This window comes from Cetorhinus maximus, unplaced genomic scaffold, assembly GCF_964194155.1.
Source record: "Cetorhinus maximus unplaced genomic scaffold, sCetMax3.hap1.1 HAP1_SCAFFOLD_959, whole genome shotgun sequence".
Lineage (NCBI taxonomy): Eukaryota > Metazoa > Chordata > Chondrichthyes > Lamniformes > Cetorhinidae > Cetorhinus > Cetorhinus maximus.
Genome location: NW_027596901.1, coordinates 21,988 through 44,898, shown reverse-complemented (window position 1 = coordinate 44,898; position 22,911 = coordinate 21,988). Strand labels below are relative to the sequence as shown.

General features: G+C 52.3%; 1 protein-coding gene across 1 annotated transcript in view; it reads left to right on the top strand.

The window, feature by feature from the left end:
• Nucleotides 1–22,361, top strand: part of LOC144675343 (uncharacterized) — a 73,576-nt gene extending 51,215 nt beyond the window's left edge. Inside the window, exons 8-21 of the mRNA XM_078536175.1 lie at nucleotides 592–663; nucleotides 1,796–1,867; nucleotides 3,226–3,297; nucleotides 5,134–5,205; nucleotides 7,744–7,815; nucleotides 9,174–9,245; nucleotides 10,605–10,676; nucleotides 12,512–12,583; nucleotides 14,383–14,454; nucleotides 16,107–16,178; nucleotides 18,165–18,236; nucleotides 19,639–19,710; nucleotides 20,937–21,046; nucleotides 21,698–22,361. Of these exons, the coding sequence (XP_078392301.1) occupies nucleotides 592–663; nucleotides 1,796–1,867; nucleotides 3,226–3,297; nucleotides 5,134–5,205; nucleotides 7,744–7,815; nucleotides 9,174–9,245; nucleotides 10,605–10,676; nucleotides 12,512–12,583; nucleotides 14,383–14,454; nucleotides 16,107–16,178; nucleotides 18,165–18,236; nucleotides 19,639–19,710; nucleotides 20,937–21,046; nucleotides 21,698–21,724 (1,001 nt within the window). The 3' untranslated portion in view covers nucleotides 21,725–22,361. The remainder of the gene's footprint in view (nucleotides 1–591; nucleotides 664–1,795; nucleotides 1,868–3,225; nucleotides 3,298–5,133; nucleotides 5,206–7,743; nucleotides 7,816–9,173; nucleotides 9,246–10,604; nucleotides 10,677–12,511; nucleotides 12,584–14,382; nucleotides 14,455–16,106; nucleotides 16,179–18,164; nucleotides 18,237–19,638; nucleotides 19,711–20,936; nucleotides 21,047–21,697) is intronic.
• Nucleotides 22,362–22,911: the final 550 nt, after the last annotated feature.

Here is a 22,911-nt window from a genome sequence, read left to right as displayed (position 1 = left end):
CCTATCTCTGTAACCTCCTCCAGACACTACAACCATCCCTATCTCTGTAACATCCTCCAGCCCCTACAACCCTCCCTATCTCTGTAACCTCCTAAAGCCCCTACAACCCTCCCTATCTCTGTAACCTCCGGCAAACCCTACAACCCTCCCTATCTTTGTAACCTCCTCCAGCCCCTACAACCCTCCCTATCTCTGTAACCTCCGCCAGCCCCTACAACCCTCCCAATCTCTTTAATCACCTCCAGCCGCTCAAAACCTCCCAATCTCAGAGAAATCCTCCAGCCCCTACAACCCTCCGAGATCTCTGCGCTCCTCCAATTCGAGCCTCTTGACCATCCCCCGATTCCCATCGTTCCACCATTGGCGGCCGTGCCTTGAGCTGCCTGGGGACGTATGATGGAGTCATAAGTCTCTCTGCCTCTCTCCTTAAAACCTGCCTCTCTGACCGAGCTTTTGGTCACATGTCCCTATTATCTCCTCTTAGGATCGGGGTCACATTCTGTTGGATTATTGCTCAGGGGAAGCACTTTGGAAAGTTTTATTACGTTAGTGACGTTACATAAATATGATTTATTTGTTGTTACTGTTCAGGAGACACTGTGAATACTCACGACCGTTCCAATATTGAGACCACAAGGGCTGTTACCACGGAGACGTCACCTGGTGAGTGATACTTCCTTCATTCTCACTCTCCCTCCCATTGCAGTTCTAGAGGGTGTTGGAGGGGGCAGTAAGTGAGCATCATTCCTTATCCTGCTGCGCTTGTTATCACGTGTGTGTAGCTGTCCGGGGGGCTAACCACACGAGCAACATGTTGTCCATTTCACCTCATATTGTGGGCTAGTAAATTCAGGCCAATGTCATAGCCAATTGGGTCAAGTGTGTTCTGGAGTTGGTGATCCACCCTGACCAGATCTGCGCTGTGCCCGGCAGGAAGATCTCTGACGGCCTCGCGCGACTCAGGGGTACGATAGCCTCTGAATGGGACAGGGGTGTGCGCACCTGCCTCATCAGCCTGGACCAGGAGAAGCACTTTGACCGAAGAGCTCCCCAAAATGAGCTCGCGGCACCCACATACGGCCCCTACATCCCTCCCTATCTCTGTAACCTCCTCCAGACCCTACAACCCTCCCTATCTCTGTAACCTCCTCCAGCCCCTACAACCATCCCTATCTCTGTAACCTCCACCAGTCCATACAACCCTCCCTATCTCTCTACCCCACTCCAGTACCTACAACCATCCCTATCTTTGTAACCGCCTCCAGACCCTACAACACCCCCTATCTCTGTAAACTCCTCCAACCCCAACAACACTCCCTATCTCTATAAAATCCTCCAGCCGCTAAAGACCTCCCTATCTCTGTAAACTCCTTCAGCCCCTACAACCCTCCCTATCTCTGTAAACTCCTTCAGCCCCTACAACCCTACCTATCTCTGTAACCTCCACCAGTGCCTTCAACCCTCCCTATCTCTGTGAAATCCTCCACCCCTACAACCCTTCGAGATCTCTGCGCCCCACCAATTCCGGCATCTTGACCATCTACCGATTCCCAACGCTCCAGCATTGGCGGCCGTGCCTTCAGCTGCCTGGGGACCTATGCTGTAGTCAAAAGTCTCTCTCCCTCGCTCCTTAAAACCTGCCTCTCTGACCGAGCTTTTGGTCACATGTCCCTATTATCTCCTCTTAGGATCGGGGTCACATTCTGTTTGATTATTGCTCAGGTGAAGCACTTTGGAAAGTTTTATTACGTTAGTGACGTTACATAAATATGATTTATTTGTTGTTACTGTTCAGGAGAGACTGTGAATACTCCCGACCATTCCAATATTGAGACCACAAGGGCTGTTACCACGGAGACATCTCCTGGTGAGTGATACTTCCTTCATTCTCACTCTCCCTCCCATTGCAGTTCTAGAGGGTGTTGGAGGGGGCAGTAAGTGAGCATCATTCCTTATCCTGCTGCTCTTGTTATCACATTGTGTGTGTAGCTGTCAGGGGAGCTAACCACACGAGCAACATGTTGTCCATTTCACCTCATAATGTGGGCTAGTAAATTCAGCCCAATGTCATAGCCAATTGGGTCAAGTGGGTTCTGGAGTTGGTGATCCATCCTGACCAGACCTGCGCTGTGCCCGGCAGGAAGATCTCTGACGGCCTCGCGCAACTCAGGGGTACGATAGCCTCTGAATGGGACAATGGTATGGGCACCTGCCTCATAAGCCTGGACCAGGAGAAGCACTTTGACCAAAGAGCTCCCCAAAATGAGCTCTCGGTACCCACCTCCAGCCCCTACAACCCTCCCTATCTCTGTAACCTCCTCCAGCCCCTACAACCCTCCCTATCTCTGTAAGCTCCTCCAGCCCCTACATCCCTCCCTATCTCTGTAACCTCCTCCAGTGCCTACAACCCTCCCTATCTCTGTAAACTCCTCCAGACCCTACAACCCTCCCTATCTCTGTAACCTCCCCCAGCCCCTACAAACCTCCCTATATCTGGAACCTCCTCCTGCCCCTACAACCCTCCCTAACTCTGTAACCTCCTCCAGCCCCTACAACCCTCCCTATCTCTGTACCCCACTCCAGTCCCTACAACCATCCCTATCTTTGTAACCGCCTCCAGACCCTACAACACCCCCTAACTCTGTAAACTCCTCCAAACCCAACAACACTCCCTATCTCTATAAAATCCTCCAGCTGCTAAAGACCTCCCTATCTCTGTAAACTCCTTCATCCCCTACAACCCACCTTATCTCTGAATCCTCCTCCAGCCCCCACAACCCTCCCTTTCTCTGTAACTTCCTCCAGCCCATACAAACTTCTCAATCTCTGTCATCTCCTCCAACGCCTACAACCCTCCCTATCTCTGTAACCTCCTCCAGCACCTGCAACCCACCCTTTCTCAGTGAAATCCTCCAGCCCCTACAACCCTCCGAGATCTCTGCGCTCCACCAATTCCGGCATCTTGACCATCTCCCGATTCCCAACGCTCCACCATTCGCGGTCGTGCCTTCAGCTGCCTGGGGACCTATGCTGGAATCATAAGTCTCTCTCCCTCGCTCCTTAAAAGTTGCCTCTCTGACCGAGCTTTTGGTCACATGTCCCTATTATCTCCTCTTAGGATCGGGGTCACATTCTGTTGGATTATTGCTCAGGTGAAGCACTTTGGAAAGTTTTATTACGTTAGTGACGTTACATAAATATGATTTATTTGATGTTACTGTTCAGGAGACACTGTGAATACTCCCGACCGTTCCAATATTGAGACCACAAGGGCTGTTCCCACGGAGACGTCTCCTGGTGAGTGATACTTCCTTCATTCTCACTCTCCTACCCATTGCAGCTCTAGAGGGTGTTGGAGGGGGCAGTAAGTGAGCATCATTCCTTATCCTGCTGCGCTTGTTATCACGTTGTGTGTGTAGCTGTCAGGGGAGCTAACCACACGAGCAACATGTTGTCCATTTCACCTCATAATGTGGGCTAGTAAATTCAGCCCAATGTCATAGCCAATTGGGTGAAGTGGGTTCTGGAGTTGGTGATCCACCCTGACCAGACCTGCGCTGTGCCCGGCAGGAAGATCTCTGACGGCCTCGCGCGACTCAGGGGTACGATAGGCTCTGAATGGGACAGGGGTGTGGGCACCAGCCTCATCAGCCTGGACCAGGAGAAGCACTTTGACCGAAGAGCTCCCCAAAATGAGCTCTCGGCACCCACATATGGCCCCTACATCCCTCCCTATCTCTGTTACCTCATACAGCCCCTACAACCCTCCCTATCTCTCTAACCTCCCCCAGCTCCAACAACCCTCCCTATCTCTGTAACCTCCCCCAGCCCCTACAAACCTCCCTATCTCTGTAACCTCCTCCAGCCCCTACAAACCTCCCTATCTCTGTTACCTCCTCCAGCCCCTACAATCCTCCCTAACTCTGTAACCTCCTCCAGCTTCTACAACCCTCCCTATCTCTGTAACTTCCTCCAGCCCCTACAAACCTCCCTATATCTGTAACCACATCCAGCCTCTACAACCTTCCCTATCTCTGTAACCTCCTCCAGCCCCTACAACCCTCCCTATCTCTGTAACTCCTCCAGGCTCTACAACCCTCCCTATCTCTGTAACCTCCTCCAGCCCCTACAACCCTCCCTATCTCTGTAACCTCCTCCATCCCCTACAACCCTCCCTATCTCTGTAACCTCCTCCAGCCCCTACAACCCTCCCTTTAACTGTAAACTCCTCCAGCACCTACAATTCTCCCTATCTCTGTAACCACGTCCAGCCCCTACAACCCTCCATATCTATGTAACCTCCTCCACTCCCTACAACCCTCCCTATCTCTGTAACCTCCTCCAGCCCCTAAAACTCTCACTATCTCTGTAACCTCCTCCAGCCCCTACAACCCTCCTATCTGTGAAACCTCCTCCAGCCCCTACAACCCTCCCTATCTCTGTAACCTCCTCCAGCCCCTACAGCCCTCCCTATCTCTGTGAGCTCCTCTCGCCCCAGAACCCTCCCTATCGATATACTACACTCCAGTCCCTACAACCATCCCTATCTATGTAACCCACTCCAGCCCCTACACCCCTCCCTATCTCTGGATCCTCCTCCAGACCCTATAACACTCCCCATCTCTGTAACCATGTCCAGCTCCAAAAACAATCCCTAACTCTATAAACTCCTCCAGCCGCTAAACCCCTCCCCATCTCTGTAACTTTCTCCAGCCCCTACAACCCTCCCTATCTAAGTAACCTCCGCCAATCCCTATAACCCTCCCTATCTTTGTAACGTGCTCCAGCCCCTACAACCCTCCCTATCTCTGCAACCCCCTCCAGACCCTACAAAACTCCGAGATCTCTGCGCTGCATCAATTCCAGCCTCTATACCATCCCCCGATTCCCATCGCTGCACCATTGGCGGCCGTGCCTTGAACTGCCTGGGGACCTATGCTGGAGTCATAAGTCTCTCTCCCTCGCTCCTTAAAACCTGCCTCTCTGACCGAGCTTTTGGTCACATGTCCCTATTATCTCCTCTTAGGATCGGGGTCACATTCTGTTTGATTATTGCTCAGGTGAAGCACTTTGGAAAGTTTTATTACGTTAGTGACGTTACATAAATATGATTTATTTGTTGTTACTGTTCAGGAGACACTGTGAATACTCCCGACCGTTCCAATATTCGGACCACAAGGGCTGTTCCCACGAACACGTCTCCTGGTGAGTGCTACTTCCTTCATTCTCACTCTCCCTCCCATTGCAGTTCTAGAGGGTGTTGGAGGGGGCAGTAAGTGAGCATCACTTATCCTGCTGCTCTTGTTATCACGTTGTGTGTGTAGCTGTCAGGGGAGCTAACCACACGAGCAACATGTTGTCCATTTCACCTCATATTGTGGGCTAGTAAATTCAGGCCAATGTCATAGCCAATTGGGTCAAGTGTGTTCTGGAGTTGGTGATCCACCCTGACCAGACCTGCGCTGTGCCCGGCAGGAAGATCTCTGACTGCCTCGCGGGACTCAGGGGTACGATAGCCTCTGAATGGGACAGGGGTGTGGGCACCTGCCTCATCAGCCTGGACCAGGAGAAGCACTTTGACCAAAGAGCTCCCCAAAATGAGCTCTCGGTACCCACCTCCAGCCCCTACAACCCTCCCTACCTCTGTAACCTCCTCCAGCCCCTACATCCCTCCCTATCTCTGTAACCTCCTCCAGACCCTACAACACTCCCTATCTCTGTAACCTCCTCCAGCCCCTACAACCCTCCCTATCTCTGTAACTTCCTCCAGCCCCTTCAACCCTCCCTATCTCTGTAACCTCCTGCAGCCCCTACATCGCTCCCTATCTCTGTAACCTCCTCCAGACCCTACAACCCTCCCTATCTCTGTAACCTCCCCCAGCCCCTACAACCCTCCCTATCTCTGTACCCCACTCCAGTCCCTACAACCATCCCTATCTTTGTAACCGCCTCCAGACCCTACAACACTCCCTATCTCTGTAAACTCCTCCAACCCCAACAACACTCCCTATCTCTATAAAATCCTCCAGCCACTAAAGACCTCCCTATCTCTGTAAACTCCTTCAGCCCCTACAACCCTCCCTATCTCTGAAACCTCCTCCAGACACTACAACCCTCCCTATCTCTGTAACTTCCTCCAGCCCATAAAAACTTCTCAATCTCTGTAATCTCCTCCAACGCCTACAACCCTCCCTATCACTGTAACCTCCTCCAGCCCCTACAAACCTCCCTATCTCTGTAACCTCCTCCAGCACCTGCAACCCTCCCTTTCTCTGTGAAATCCTCCAGCCCCTACAACCCTCCCTATCCCTGTAACCTCCACCAGTCCCTACAACCCTCCCTATCTCTGTGAAATCCTCCAGCCCCTTCAACTCTCCCTATCTCTGTAACCTCCTCCAGCCCCTACAACCCTCCCTATCTCTGTAACCTCCTCCAGACACTACAACCCTCCCTATCTCTGTAACCGCACTCCAGATCCTACAACCCTCCCTATCTCTGTAACCACCTCCAGCACCAACAACCGTCCCCATCTCTGTAACCTCCTCCAGTCCCTACTACCATCCCTATCTATGTAACCCACTCCAGCCCCTACACCCCTCCCTATCTCTATAACCTCTTCCAGACCCTACAACACTCCCCATCTCTGTAACCATGTCCAGCCCCAAAAACACTCCCTAACTCTATAAACTCCTCCAGCCGCTACAACTCTCCCTATCCCTGTAAACTCCTCCAGCCCCCGGTCCCCTCCCCATCTCTGTAACCTCCTCCAGCCCCTACAACCCTCCCTATCTCTGTAGCCTCTTCCAGCATCTGCAACACTCCCTATCTCTTTAACCCCTCCAGCTCCTAAAAAACTCCCTCTCTCTGTAACCTCCTCCAACCCCTACATCCCTCCCTATCTCTGTAACCCCCTCCATCCCCTACAACCATCCCTATCTCTGTGACCTTCTCCAACCCCTAAAACCCTCCCTATCTCTGTAACCTCCTCCATCCCCTACAACCCTCCCTATCTCTGTAACCTCCGGCAAACCCTACAACCCTCCCTATCTTTGTAAACTGCTCCAGACCCTACAATCCTCCCTATCTCTGTAACATCCTCATCCCCTACAACCCTCCCTATCTCTGTAACCCCCTCCATCCCCTACAACCATCCCTATCTCTGTAACCTTCTCCAGCCCCTACAACCCTCCCTATCTCTGTAACCTCCTAAAGCCCCTACAACCCTCCCTATCTCTGTAACCTCCGGCAAACCCTACAACCCTCCCTATCTTTGTAACCTGTTCCAGCCCCTACAATCCTCCCTATATCTGTAACCTCCTCCAGCCCCTACAACCCTCCCTATCTCTGTAACCTCCGCCAGCCCCTACAACCCTCCCAATCTCTTTAATCACCTCCAGCCGCTCAAAACCTCCCAATCTCAGAGAAATCCTCCAGCCCCTACAACCCTCCGAGATCTCTGCGCTCCTCCAATTCGAGCCTCTTGACCATCCCCCGATTCCCATCGTTCCACCATTGGCGGCCGTGCCTTGAGCTGCCTGGGGACGTATGCTGGAATCATAAGTCTCTCTGCCTCTCTCCTTAAAACCTGCCTCTCTGACCGAGCTTTTGGTCACATGTCCCTATTATCTCCTCTTAGGATCGGGGTCACATTCTGTTGGATTATTGCTCAGGTGAAGCACTTTGGAAAGTTTTATTACGTTAGTGACGTTACATAAATATGATTTATTTGTTGTTACTGTTCAGGAGACACTGTGAATACTCCCGACCATTCCAATATTGAGACCACAAGGGCTGTTACCACGAACACGACTCCTGGTGAGTGATACTTCCTTCATTCTCACTCTCCTTCCCATTGCAGTTCGAGAGGGTGTTGGAGGGGGCAGTAAGTGAGCATCATTCCTTATCCTGCTGCTCTTGTTATCACGTTGTGTGTGTAGCTGTCAGGGGAGCTAACCACACGAGCAACATGTTGTCCATTTCACCTCATATTGTGGGCTAGTAAATTCAGCCCAATGTCATAGTCAATTGGGTTAAGTGTGTTCTGGAGTTGGTGATCCACCCTGACCAGACCTGCGCTGTGCCCGGCAGGAAGATCTCTGACGGCCTCGCGCGACTCAGGGGTACGATAGCCTCTGAATGGGACAGGGGTGTGGGCACCTGCCTCATCAGCCTGGACCAGGAGAAGCACTTTGACCAAAGAGCTCCCCAAAATGAGCTCTCGGTACCCACCTCCAGCCCCTACAACCCTCCCTATCTCTGTAACCTCCCCCAGCCCCTACAAACCTCCCTATCTCTGTAACCTCCTCCAGCCCCTACAACCCTCCCTATCTCTGTAACCTCCTCCAGCCCCTACAAACCTCCCTATCTCTGTAACCTCCTCCAGCCCCTACAAACCTCCCTATCTCTGTAACCTCCTCCAGCCCCTACAACCCTCCCTATCTCTGTAACCTCCTCCAGCCCCTACAACCCTCCCTATCTCTGTAACCTCCTCCAGCCCCTACAATCCTCCCTATCTCTGTAACCTCCACCAGTCCATACAACCCTCCCTATCTCTGTAACCTCCTCCAGCCCCTACAACCCTCCCTATCTCTGTAACCTCCTCCAGCCCCTACAACCATCCCTATCTCTGTAACCTCCACCAGTCCATACAACCCTCCCTATCTCTCTACCCCACTCCAGTACCTACAACCATCCCTATCTTTGTAACCGCCTCCAGACCCTACAACACCCCCTATCTCTGTAAACTCCTCCAACCCCAACAACACTCCCTATCTCAATAAAATCCTCCAGCCGCTAAAGACCTCCCTATCTCTGTAAACTCCTTCAGCCCCTACAACCCTCCCTATCTCTGTAAACTCCTTCAGCCCCTACAACCCTTCGAGATCTCTGCGCCCCACCAATTCCGGCATCTTGACCATCTACCGATTCCCAACGCTCCAGCATTGGCGGTCGTGCCTTCAGCTGCCTGGGGACCTATGCTGGAGTCATAAGTCTCTCTCCCTCGCTCCTTAAAACCTGCCTCTCTGACCGAGCTTTTGGTCACATGTCCCTATTATCTCATCTTAGGATCGGGGTCACATTCTGTTTGATTATTGCTCAGGTGAAGCACTTTGGAAAGTTTTATTACGTTAGTGACGTTACATAAATATGATTTATTTGTTGTTACTGTTCAGGAGACACTGTGAATACTCCCGACCGTTCCAATATTGAGACCACAAGGGCTGTTCCCACGGAGACGTCTCCTGGTGAGTGATACTTCCTTCATTCTCACTCTCCCTCCCATTGCAGTTCTAGAGGGTGTTGGAGGGGGCAGTAAGTGAGCATCATTCCTTATCCTGCTGCTCTTGTTATCACATTGTGTGTGTAGCTGTCAGGGGAGCTAACCACACGAGCAACATGTTGTCCATTTCACCTCATAATGTGGGCTAGTAAATTCAGCCCAATGTCATAGCCAATTTGGGTCAAGTGGGTTCTGGAGTTGGTGATCCATCCTGACCAGACCTGCGCTGTGCCCGGCAGGAAGATCTCTGACCTCCTTGCGCAACTCAGGGGTACGATAGCCTCTGAATGGGACAATGGTATGGGCACCTGCCTCATAAGCCTGGACCAGGAGAAGCACTTTGACCAAAGAGCTCCCCAAAATGAGCGCTCGTTACCCACCTCCAGCCCCTACAACCCTCCCTATCTCTGTAACCTCCTCCAGCCCCTACAACCCTCCCTATCTCTGTAACTTCCTCCAGCCCCTACATCCCTCCCTATCTCTGTAACCTCCTCCAGTGCCTACAACCCTCCCTATCTCTGTAAACTCCTCCAGACCCTACAACCCTCCCTATCTCTGTAACCTCCCCCAGCCCCTACAAACCTCCCTATATCTGGAACCTCCTCCTGCCCCTACAACCCTCCCTAACTCTGTAACCTCCTCCAGCCCCTACAACCCTCCCTATCTCTGTACCCCACTGCAGTCCCTACAACCATCCCTATCTTTGTAACCGCCTCCAGACCCTACAACACCCCCTAACTCTGTAAACTCCTCCAAACCCAACAACACTCCCTATCTCTATAAAATCCTCCAGCTGCTAAAGACCTCCCTATCTCTGTAAACTCCTTCATCCCCTACAACCCACCTTATCTCTGAATCCTCCTCCAGCCCCCACAACCCTCCCTATCTCTGTAACTTCCTCCAGCCCATACAAACTTCTCAATCTCTGTCATCTCCTCCAACGCCCACAACCCTCCCTATCTCTGTAACCTCCTCCAGCACCTGCAACCCACCCTTTCTCAGTGAAATCCTCCAGCCCCTACAACCCTCCGAGATCTCTGCGCCCCACCAATTCCGGCATCTTGACCATCTACCGATTCCCAACGCTCCACCATTCGCGGTCGTGCCTTCAGCTGCCTGGGGACCTATGCTGGAATCATAAGTCTCTCTCCCTCGCTCCTTAAAAGTTGCCTCTCTGACCGAGCTTTTGGTCACATGTCCCTATTATCTCCTCTTAGGATCGGGGTCACATTCTGTTGGATTATTGCTCAGGTGAAGCACTTTGGAAAGTTTTATTACGTTAGTGACGTTACATAAATATGATTTATTTGATGTTACTGTTCAGGAGACACTGTGAATACTCCCGACCGTTCCAATATTGAGACCACAAGGGCTGTTCCCACGGAGACGTCTCCTGGTGAGTGATACTTCCTTCATTCTCACTCTCCTACCCATTGCAGCTCTAGAGGGTGTTGGAGGGGGCAGTAAGTGAGCATCATTCCTTATCCTGCTGCGCTTGTTATCACGTTGTGTGTGTAGCTGTCAGGGGAGCTAACCACACGAGCAACAATGTTGTCCATTTCACCTCATAATGTGGGCTAGTAAATTCAGCCCAATGTCATAGCCAATTGGGTGAAGTGGGTTCTGGAGTTGGTGATCCACCCTGACCAGACCTGCGCTGTGCCCGGCAGGAAGATCTCTGACGGCTCGCGCGACTCAGGGGTACGATAGGCTCTGAATGGACAGGGGTGTGGGCACCAGCCTCATCAGCCTGGACCAGGAGAAGCACTTTGACCGAAGAGCTCCCCAAAATGAGCTCTCGGCACCCACATATGGCCCCTACATCCCCTCCCTATCTCTGTTACCTCATACAGCCCCTACAACCCTCCCTATCTCTCTAACCTCCCCCAGCTCCAACAACCCTCCCTATCTCTGTAACCTCCCCCAGCCCCTACAAACCTCCCTATCTCTGTAACCTCCTCCAGCCCCTACAAACCTCCCTATCTCTGTTACCTCCTCCAGCCCCTACAATCCTCCCTAACTCTGTAACCTCCTCCAGCTTCTACAACCCTCCCTATCTCTGTAACTTCCTCCAGCCCCTACAAACCTCCCTATATCTGTAACCACATCCAGCCTCTACAACCTTCCCTATCTCTGTAACCTCCTCCAGCCCCTACAACCCTCCCTATCTCTGTAACTCCTCCAGGCTCTACAACCCTCCCTATCTCTGTAACCTCCTCCAGCCCCTACAACCCTCCCTATCTCTGTAACCTCCTCCATCCCCTACAACCCTCCCTATCTCTGTAACCTCCTCCAGCCCCTACAACCCTCCCTTTAACTGTAAACTCCTCCAGCACCTACAATTCTCCCTATCTCTGTAACCACGTCCAGCCCCTACAACTCTCCATATCTATGTAACCTCCTCCACTCCCTACAACCCTCCCTATCTCTGTAACCTCCTCCAGCCCCTAAAACTCTCACTATCTCTGTAACCTCCTCCAGCCCCTACAACCCTCCTATCTGTGAAACCTCCTCCAGCCCCTACAACCCTCCCTATCTCTGTAACCTCCTCCAGCCCCTACAGCCCTCCCTATCTCTGTGAGCTCCTCTCGCCCCAGAACCCTCCCTATCGATATACTACACTCCAGTCCCTACAACCATCCCTATCTATGTAACCCACTCCAGCCCCTACACCCCTCCCTATCTCTGGATCCTCCTCCAGACCCTATAACACTCCCCATCTCTGTAACCATGTCCAGCTCCAAAAACAATCCCTAACTCTATAAACTCCTCCAGCCGCTAAACCCTCCCTATCTCTGTAACCTCCTCCAGCCCCTACAACCCTCCCTATCTAAGTAACCTCCGCCAATCCCTATAACCCTCCCTATCTTTGTAACGTGCTCCAGCCCCTACAACCCTCCCTATCTCTGCAACCCCCTCCAGACCCTACAAAACTCCGAGATCTCTGCGCTGCATCAATTCCAGCCTCTATACCATCCCCCGATTCCCATCGCTGCACCATTGGCGGCCGTGCCTTCAGCTGCCTGGGGACCTATGCTGGAGTCATAAGTCTCTCTCCCTCGCTCCTTAAAACCTGCCTCTCTGACCGAGCTTTTGGTCACATGTCCCTATTATCTCCTCTTAGGATCGGGGTCACATTCTGTTGGATTATTGCTCAGGTGAAGCACTTTGGAAAGTTTTATTACGTTAGTGACGTTACATAAATATGATTTATTTGATGTTACTGTTCAGGAGACACTGTGAATACTCACGACCGTTCCAATATTGAGACCACAAGGGCTGTTACCACGGAGACGTCTCCTGGTGAGTGATACTTCCTTCATTCTCACTCTCCCTCCCATTGCAGTTCTAGAGGGTGTTGGAGGGGGCAGTAAGTGAGCATCATTCCTTATCCTGCTGCTCTTGATATCACGTTGTGTGTGTAGCTGTCCGGGGGGCTAACCACACGAGCAACATGTTGTCCATTTCACCTCATAATGTCGGCAAGTAAATTCAGGCCAATGTCATAGTCTTTTGGGTCAAGTGTGTTCTGGAGTTGGTGATCCACCCTGACCAGACCTGCGCTGTGCCCGGCAGGAAGATCTCTGACGGCCTCGCGCGACTCAGGGGTACGATAGCCTCTGAATGGGACAGGGGTGTGGGCACCTGCCTCATCAGCCTGGACCAGGAGAAGCACTTTGACCGAAGAGCTCCCCAAAATGAGCTCTCGGTACCCACCTCCAGCCCCTACAACCCTCCCTATCTCTGTAACCTCCCCCAGACCCTACAAAACTCCCTATCTCTGTAACCTCCTCCAGCCCCTACAACCCTCCCTAACTCTGTAACCTCCTCCAGCTTCTACAACCCTCCCTATCTCTGTAACCCCCTCCAGCCCCTACAACCTTCCCTATCTCTGTAACCTCCTCCAGCCCCTACAACACTCCCTATCTCTGTAACCTCCTCCAGGCTCTACAACCCTCCCTATCTCTTTAACCTCCTCCAGCCCCTACAACCCTCCCTATCTCTGTAACCTCCCCCAGCCCCTACAACCCTCCCTATCTCTGTAACCTCCTCCAGCCCCTAAAACCCTCCCATCAACTGTAAACTCCTCCAGCACCTACAATTCTCCCTATCTCTGTAACCACGTCCAGCCCCTACAACCCTCCCTATCTCTGTAACCTCCTCCAGCCCCTACAAACCCTTATCTCTGTAACCTCCTCCAACCCCTACAACCCTCTGTATCTATGTAACCTCCTCCACTCCCTACAACCCTCCCTATCTCTGTAACTTCCTCCAGCCCCTACAACCCTCCCTCACTGTGAAACCTCCTCCAGCCTCTACAACCCTCCCTATCTCTGTAACCTCCTCCAGCCCCTACAGCCCTCCCTATCTCTGTGAGCTCCTCTAGCCCCAGAACCCTCCCTATCGATATACTACACTCCAGTCCCTACAACCATCCCTATCTATGTAACCGACTCCAGCCCCTACACCCCTCCCTATCTCTGGATCCTCCTCCAGACCCTATAACACTCCCCATCTCTGTAACCATGTCCAGCTCCAAAAACAATCCCTAACTCTATAAACTCCTCCAGCCGCTACAACCCTCCCTATCTCTGTAACCTCCTCCAGCCCCAACAATGCTCCCTATCTCTATAAACTACTCCAGCCGCTAAACCCCTCCCCATCTCTGTAACTTTCTCCAGCCCCTACAACCCTCCCTATCTAAGTAACCTCCGCCAATCCCTATAACCCTCCCTTTCTTTGTAACGTGCTCCAGCCCCTACAACCCTCCATATCTCTGCAACCCCCTCCAGACCCTACAACCCTCCGGGATCTCTGCGCTGCATCAATTCCAGCCTCTATACCATCCCCCGATTCCCATCGCTGCACCATTGGCGGCCGTGCCTTGAGCTGCCTGGGGACCTATGCTGGAGTCATAAGTCTCTCTCCCTCGCTCATTAAAACCTGCCTCTCTGACCGAGCTTTTGGTCACATGTCCCTATTATCTCCTCTTAGGTTCGTGGTCAAATTCTGTTTGATTATTGCTCAGGTGAAGCACTTTGGAAAGTTTTATTACGTTAGTGACGTTACATAAATATGATTTATTTGTTGTTACTGTTCAGGAGACACTGTGAATACTCCCGACCGTTCCAATATTCGGACCACAAGTACTGTTCCCACGAACACGTCTCCTGGTGAGTGATACTTCCTTCATTCTCACTCTCCCTCCCATTGCAGTTCTAGAGGGTGTTGGAGGGGGCAGTAAGTGAGCATCATTCCTTATCCTGCTGCTCTTGTTATCACGTTGTGTGTGTAGCTGTCAGGGGAGCTAACCACACGAGCAACATGTTGTCCATTTCACCTCATAATGTGGGCTAGTAAATTCAGCCCAATGTCATAGTCAATTGGGTTAAGTGTGTTCTGGAGTTGGTGATCCACCCTGACCAGACCTGCGCTGTGCCCGGCAGGAAGATCTCTGACGGCCTCGCACGACTCAGGGGTACGATAGCCTCTGAATGGGACAGGGGTGTGGGCACCTGCCTCATCAGCCTGGACCAGGAGAAGCACTTTGACCAAAGAGCTCCCCAAAATGAGCTCTCGGTACTCACCTCCAGCCCCTACAATACTCCATATCTCTGTAACCTCCTCCAGCCCCAACAAAACTGCCTATCTCTGTAACCTCCTCCAGCCCCTACAACCCTCCCTAACTCTGTAACCTCCTCCAGCTTCTACAACCCTCCCTATCTCTGTAACTTCCTCCAGCCCCTACAAACCTCCCTATATCTGTAACCAAATCCAGCCCCTACAACCTACCCTATCTCTGTTACCTCCTCCAGCCCCTACAACCCTCCCTATCTCTGTAACCTCCTCCAGGCTCTACCACCCTCCCTATCTCTGTAACCTCCTCCAGCCCCTACAACCCTCCCTATCTCTGTAACCTCCTCCAGCCCCTACAACCCTCCCTATCTCTGTAACCTCCTCCAGCCCCTACAACCCTCCCTTTAACTGTAAACTCCTCCAGCACCTACAATTCTCCCTATCTCTGTAACCACGTCCAGCCCCTACAACCCTCCCTATCTCTGTAACCTCCACCAATCCATACAACCCTCCCTATCTCTCTACCCCACTCCAGTCCCTACAACCATCTCTATCTTTGTAACCGCCTCCAGACCCTACAACATCCCCTATCTCTGTAAACTCCTCCAACCCCAACAACACTCCCTATCTCTATAAAATCCTCCAGCCGCTAAAGACCTCCCTATCTCTGTAAACTCCTTCAGCCCCTACAACCCACCCTATCTCTGAAACCTCCTCCAGCCCCTACAACCCTCCCTATCTCTGTAACTTCCTCAAGCCCATACAAACTTCTCAATCTCTGTAATCTCCTCCAACGCCTACAACCCTCCCTATCTCTGTAACCACCTCCAGCACCTGCAACCCTCCCTTTCTCTGTGTAATCCTCCAGCCCCTACAACCCTACCTATCTCTGTAACCTCCACCAGTGCCTTCAACCCTCCCTATCTCTGCGAAATCCTCCACCCCTACAACCCTCCGAGATCTCTGCGCTCCACCAATTCAGGCATCTTGACCATCTACCGATTCCCAACGCTCCAGCATTGGCGGCCGTGCCTTCAGCTGCCTGGGGACCTATGCTGGAGTCATAAGTCTCTCTCCCTCGCTCCTTAAAACCTGCCTCTCAGACCGAGCTTTTGGTCACATGTCCCTATTATCTCCTCTTAGATCGGGGTCACATTCTGTTTGATTATTGCTCAGGTGAAGCACTTTGGAAAGTTTTATTACGTTAGTGACGTTACATAAATATGATTTATTTGTTGTTACTGTTCAGGAGACACTGTGAATACTCCCGACCGTTCCAATATTGAGACCACAAGGGCTGTTACCACGGAGACGTCTCCTGGTGAGTGATACTTCCTTCATTCTCACTCTCCCTCCCATTGCAGTTCTAGAGGGTGTTGGAGGGAGCAGTAAGTGAGCATCATTCCTTATCCTGCTGCTCTTGTTATCACGTTGTGTGTGTAGCTGTCAGGGGAGCTAACCACACGAGCAACATGTTGTCCATTTCACCTCATAATGTGGGCTAGTAAATTCAGCCCAATGTCATAGTCTTTTGGGTCAAGTGTGTTTTGGAGTTGGTGATCCACCCTGACCAGACCTGCGCTGTGCCCGGCAGGAAGATCTCTGACTGCCTCGCGGGACTCACGGGTACGATAGCCTCTGAATGGGACAGGGGTGTGGGCACCTGCCTCATCAGCCTGGACCAGGAGAAGCACTTTGACCGAAGAGCTCCCCAAAATGAGCTCTCGGCACCCACATATGGCCCCTACATCCCTCCCTATCTCTGTTACCTCATACAGCCCCTAGAACCCTCCCTATCTCTCTAACCTCCCCCAGCCCCAACAACCCTCCCTATCTCTGTAACCTCCCCCAGCCCCTACAAACCTCCCTATCTCTGTAACCTCCTCCAGCCCCTAGAACCCTCCCTATCTCTGTAACCTCCCCCAGCCCCTACAAACCTCCCTATCTCTGTAACCTCCTCCAGCCCCTAGAACCCTCCCTATCTCTCTAACCTCCCCCAGCCCCAACAACCCTCCCTATCTCTGTAACCTCCCCCAGCCCCTACAAACCTCCCTATCTCTGTAACCACCCCCAGCCCCAACAACCCTCCCTATATCTGTAACCTCCTCCAGCCCCTACAACCCTCCCTATCTCTGTAACTTCCTCCAGCCCCTACAAACCTCCCTATATCTGTAACCACATCCAGCCCCTACAACCTTCCCTATCTCTGTAACCTCCTCCAGCCCCTACACCCTTGCCTATTTCTGTAACCTCCTCCAGCCCCTACAATACTCCCTATCTCTGTAACCTCCTCCAGCCCCTACAACCCTCCCTTTAACTGTAAACTCCTCCAGCACCTACAATTCTCCCTATCTCTGTAACCACATCCAGTCCCGACAACCCTCCCTATCTCTGTAACCTCCTCCAGCCCCTACACCCCTCCCTATCTCTGTAACCTCCTCCAGCCCCTACAACCCTCACTATCTCTGTAACCTCCTCCAGCCCCTACAACCCTCCCTATCTCTGAAACCTCCTCCTGCCCCTACAACCCTCCCTATCTCTGTGAGCTCCTCCAGCCCCAGAACCCTCCCTAACGATATACTACACTCCAGTCTCTACAACCATCCCTATCTATGTAACCCACTCCAGCCCCCACAACCCTCCCTATCTCTGGATCCTCCTCCAGACCCTATAACACTCTCCATCTCTGTAACCATGTCCAGCCCCAGAAACACTCCCTAACTCTATATACTCCTCCAGCCGCTACAACCCTCCCTATCTCTGTAACCTCATCCAGCCCCAACAATGCTCCCTATCTCTATAAACTACTCCAGCCGCTAAACCCCTCACTATCTCTGTAAACTCCTCCAGCCCCTTGTCCGCTCCCCATCTCCGTAACTTTCTCCAGCCCCTACAACCCTCCCTATCTAAGTAACCTCTGCCGAACCCTATAACCCTCCCTATCTTTGTAACGTGCTCCAGCCCCTACAACCCTCCCTATCTCTGCAACCCCCTCCAGACCCTACAACCCTCCGAGATCTCTGCGCTGCTTCAATTCCAGCCTCTATACCATCCCCCGATTCCCATCGCTGCACCATTGGCGCCCTTGCCTTGAGCTGCCTGGGAGCCTATGATGGAGTCATAAGTCTCTCTCCCTCTCTCCTTAAAACCTGCCTCTCTGACCGAGCTTTTGGTCACATGTCCCTATTATCTCCTCTTAGGATCGGGGTCACATTCTGTTTGATTATTGCTCAGGTGAAGCACTTTGGAAAGTTTTATTACGTTAGTGACGTTACATAAATATGATTTATTTGTTGTTACTGTTCAGGAGACACTGTGAATACTCCCGACCGTTCCAATATTGAGACCACAAGGGCTGTTCCCACGAACACGACTCCTGGTGAGTGATACTTCCTTCATTCTCACTCTCCTTCCCATTGCAGTTCTAGAGGGTGTTGGAGGGGGCAGTAAGTGAGCATCATTCCTTATCCTTCTGCTCTTGTTATCACGTTGTGTGTGTAGCTGTCAGGGGAGCTAACCACACGAGCAACATGTTGTCCATTTCACCTCATAATGTGGGCTAGTAAATTCAGGCCAATGTCATAGCCAATTGGGTCAAGTGTGTTCTGGAATTGGTGATCCACCCTGACCAGACCTGCGCTGTGCCCGGCAGGAAAATCTCTGACCTCCTTGCGCGACTCAGGGGTACGATAGCCTCTGAATGGGACAGGGGTGTGGGCACCTGCCTCATCAGCCTGGACCAGGAGAAGCACTTTGACCAAAGAGCTCCCCAAAATGAGCTCTCGGTACCCACCTCCAGCCCCTACAACCCTCCCTATCTCTGTAACCTCCCCCAGCCCCTACAAACCTCCCTATCTCTGTAACCTCCTCCAGCCCCTACAACCCTCCCTATCTCTGTAACCTCCTCCAGCCCCTACAACCCTCCCTATCTCTGTAACCTCCTCCAAACCCTACAACACTCCCTATCTCTGTAACCTCCTCCAGCCCCTACAACCCTCCCTATCTCTGTAACTTCCTCCCGCCCCTACAACCCTCCCTATCTCTGTAACCTTCACCAGTCCCTACAACCCTCCCTATCTCTCTACCCCACTCCAGTCCCTACAACCATCCCTATCTTTGTAACCGCCTCCAGACCCTACAACACTACCTATCTCTGTAAACTCCTCCAACCCCAACAACACTCCCTATCTCTATAAAATCCTCCAGCCGCTACAGACCTCCCTCTCTCTGTAAACTCCTTCAGCCCCTACAACCCATCCTATCTCTGAAACCTACTCCAGACCCTACAACCCTCCCTATCTCTGTAGCTTCCTCCAGCCCATACAGACTTCTCAATCTCTGTAATCTCCTCCAACGCCTACAACCCTTCCTATCTCTGTTACCTCATCCAGCCCCTGCAACCCTCCCTATCTCTGTGAAATCCTCCAGCCCCTACAACCCTCCCTATCTCTGTAACCTCCTCCAGCCCCCTACACCGAGCCCCCTCCGAGATCTCTGCGCTCCACCAATTCCGGCATCTTGACCATCTCCCGATTCCCATCGCTCCCCCATTGGCGGCCGTGCCTTCAGCTGCCTGGGGACCTATGCTGGGTTCCTAAGTCTCTCTCCCTCTCTCCTTAAACCCTGGCTCTCTGACCGAGCTTTTGGTCACATGTCCCTATCATCTCCTCTTAGGTTCGTGGTCAAATTCTGTTTGATTATTGCTCAGGTGAAGCACTTTGGAAAGTTTTATTACGTTAGTGACGTTACATAAATATGATTTATTTGTTGTTACTGTTCAGGAGACACTGTGAATACTCCCGACCGTTCCCATATTCGGACCAAAAGGGCTGTTCCCACGGAGACGTCTCCTGGTGAGTGATACTTCCTTCATTCTCACTCTCCCTCCCATTGCAGTTCTAGAGGGTGTTGGAGGGGGCAGTAAGTGAGCATCATTCCTTATCCTGCTGCTCTTGTTATCACGTTGTGTGTGTAGCTGTCAGGGGAGCTAACCACACGAGCAACATGTTGTCCATTTCACCTCATAATGTGGGCTAGTAAATTCAGCCCAATGTCATAGCCAATTGGGTCAAGTGTGTTCTGGAGTTGGTGATCCACCCTGACCAGACCTGCGCTGTGCCCAGCAGGAAGATCTCTGACCTCCTTGCGCGACTCAGGGGTACGATAGCCTCTGAATGGGACAGGGGTGTGGGCACCTGCCTCATCAGCCTGGACCAGGAGAAGCACTTTGACCGAAGAGCTCCCCAAAATGAGCTCTCGGTACCCACCTCCAGCCCCTACAACCCTCCCTATCTCTGTAACCTCCCCCAGCCCCTACAAACCTCCCTATCTCTGTAACCTCCTCCAGACCCTACTACCCTCCCTATCTCTGTATCCTCCTCCAGCCCCTACAACCCTCCCTATCTCTGTAACCTCCACCAGCCCCTACAACCCTCCCTATCTCTGTAACCTCCTCCAGCCCCTACAAACCTCCCTATCTCTGTAACCACACTCCAAATCCTACAACCCTCCCTATCTCTGTAACCACCTCCAGCCCCAACAACCCTCCCTATCTCTGTACCACACTCCAGTCCCTACAAACCTCCCTATCTCTGCACCCCACTCCAGTCCCTACAACCCTCCCTATCTCTGTAACCACCTCCAGCCCCAACAACCCTCCCTATCTCTGTACCACACTCCAGCCCCTACAAACCTCCCTATCTCTGCACCCCACTCCAGTCCCTACAACCCTCCCTATCTCTGTAACCTCCTCCAGCCCCTACAACCCTCCCTATCGCTGCACCCCCACTCCAGTCCCTACAACCCTCCCTATCTCTGTAAACTCCTCCAGCCTCTACAACCCTCAGAGATCTCTGCGCTCCTACAATTCTGCTCTCTTGACCATCCCCTGATTCCCCATCGCTCCACCATTGGCGGCCGTGCCTTCAGCTGCCTGGGGGGCCCTGAGCTCTGGAATTCCCTCCCTGAACCTCTCGCGGTCTCTCTATCTCCTGCTTTCCGAAGCCCCAAGGATCTGACAGGGTGAGCGTGACTAACAATCGCACCCTGCATGAATCTGTTCCTTGTTCTTGTTTTTTAGAATTAAGCATTGGATTATTGACGGTCATCATTGTTATCATATGTACAGTGCTTCTGGTGTTGGTTATGGCAGTGGCTTACTACGCCTGGAATAAAGAGCATCAACAGAAAGTGAGTATGATCAGCAGAGTAACTCTCCCTCTACACTGTCCCCACCAAACACTCCCAGGACAGGTACAGCACGGGGTTAGATACAGAGTAAAGCTCCCTCTACACCGTCCCCATCAAACACTCCCAGGACAGGTACAGCACGGGGTTAGATACAGAGTAAAGCTCCCTCTACACTGTCCCCATCAAACACTCCCAGGGCAGGTACAGCACGGTGTTAGATACAGAGTAAAGCTCCCTCTACACTGTTCCCATCAAACACTCCCAGGACAGGTACAGCACGGGGTTAGATACAGAGTAAAGCTCCCTCTACACTGTCCCCATCAAACACTCCCAGGACAGGTACAGCACGGGGTTAGATACAGAGTAAAGCTCCCTCTACACTGTCCCCATCAAACACTCCCAGGGCAGGTACAGCACGGTGTTAGATACAGAGTAAAGCTCCCTCTACACTGTTCCCATCAAACACTCCCAGGACAGGTACAGCACGGGGTTAGATACAGAGTAAAGCTCCCTCTACACTGTCCCCACCAAACACCCCCAGGACAGGTACAGCACGGGGTTAGATACAGAGTAAAGCTCCCTCTACACTGTCCCCACTGAGACTGAATCTGTTATGTGAAGCTGATATTTTCCATGTGTTTGTTCTAACAGGACATTCAGGCTCAACCCAGTGTCTGACCCTCGAGCAGCCTGCGATATGTCTTCGACGACGTTCCAGTATCCATCTCGCGGTACCTTTCTGACCGCTAAATGTGCCATTCGTCCTCCTCTCCCTGTTGACCACTCGCTGCTTGGGATGGAAATTGGATTGATGGGTCTTTCCAAAGATCGGAGACCCCCGGCAGCCTGAACAGGGACATGCAGTGAAATGAAAAAAATATTCTGTTACTGAGTCACTGGAGATCCCCGAGAATCGCCCACAGCTCCTGTTTCAGAAATGCCCTGAGCTGGTTTGGGCTTGAGGGCTTCTTGAGTCCATTTCGGACGGAGACGAGGAGAAACGTCCTCACTCGGAGGGTGGTGAATCTTTGGAATTCTCTCCCCACCCCAGCCCCGGGAAGCTGTGGGTTCTCCGCCGTTGAGTCTATTCAAGACTGAGGTCGATGGGGTTTTTTGGGTGCTGAGGGATAAGGGAGGGAAAGGGGAGCTGAGGGAGGAGATCGGCCACCATTGCACTGACTGGGGTAGCAGGCCCGATGGGCAGAATGGCCTCCTCCTGCTCCCAGCGATGATGCCCGTTCAATCTACTGCCCCGATCACTTAAATCCAACAATCCGCTCTTGACCCCTCTGTGGCTGCGACCTCTCTTTCCATCTCCAAATGGTTGGAGCGCGTACTTGCCTCTTAAGTCCCTGCCCATCTTACCCAGACCTCCACCTTGAATCCTCCCCTCAGTTGTCTGTGAGGCCTGGAAACCCAAAACAGAAACAGAAATATCTGGAAAAAACTCAGCAGGTCTGGCAGCATCGGCGATGCTGCCCGACCTGCTGAGTTTTTTCCAGGTATCTCTGTTTCTGTTATTGCTTCCCTCCTTATTGATCGGATGGTGGCCAAGCAATCATAGGAATGGCTTCACTTCCGGCTTCCAACGCCCTGGAGTCCTTGGCCCTCTCCTACTGCGAATCCGTACCCCATCTCGGCAAACATCACCCCCAAAGCACAGCCACTACATGTCCACGCCCCCTCTCCCCAGCTCCATCTCGCCACCACCACCTCCCTGGATTCAACCACTGTTACTAAATTCACCGACACCAGTACCTGGGTGGGCAGGAATTCCTTCCCCATGTAACGTCGGAGGGACTGTTTCCCTCCCCCGCTCCGAATTCCGTGCCCTAGTTACCCCCCCGGTTCCTCTCCCTAGCGGA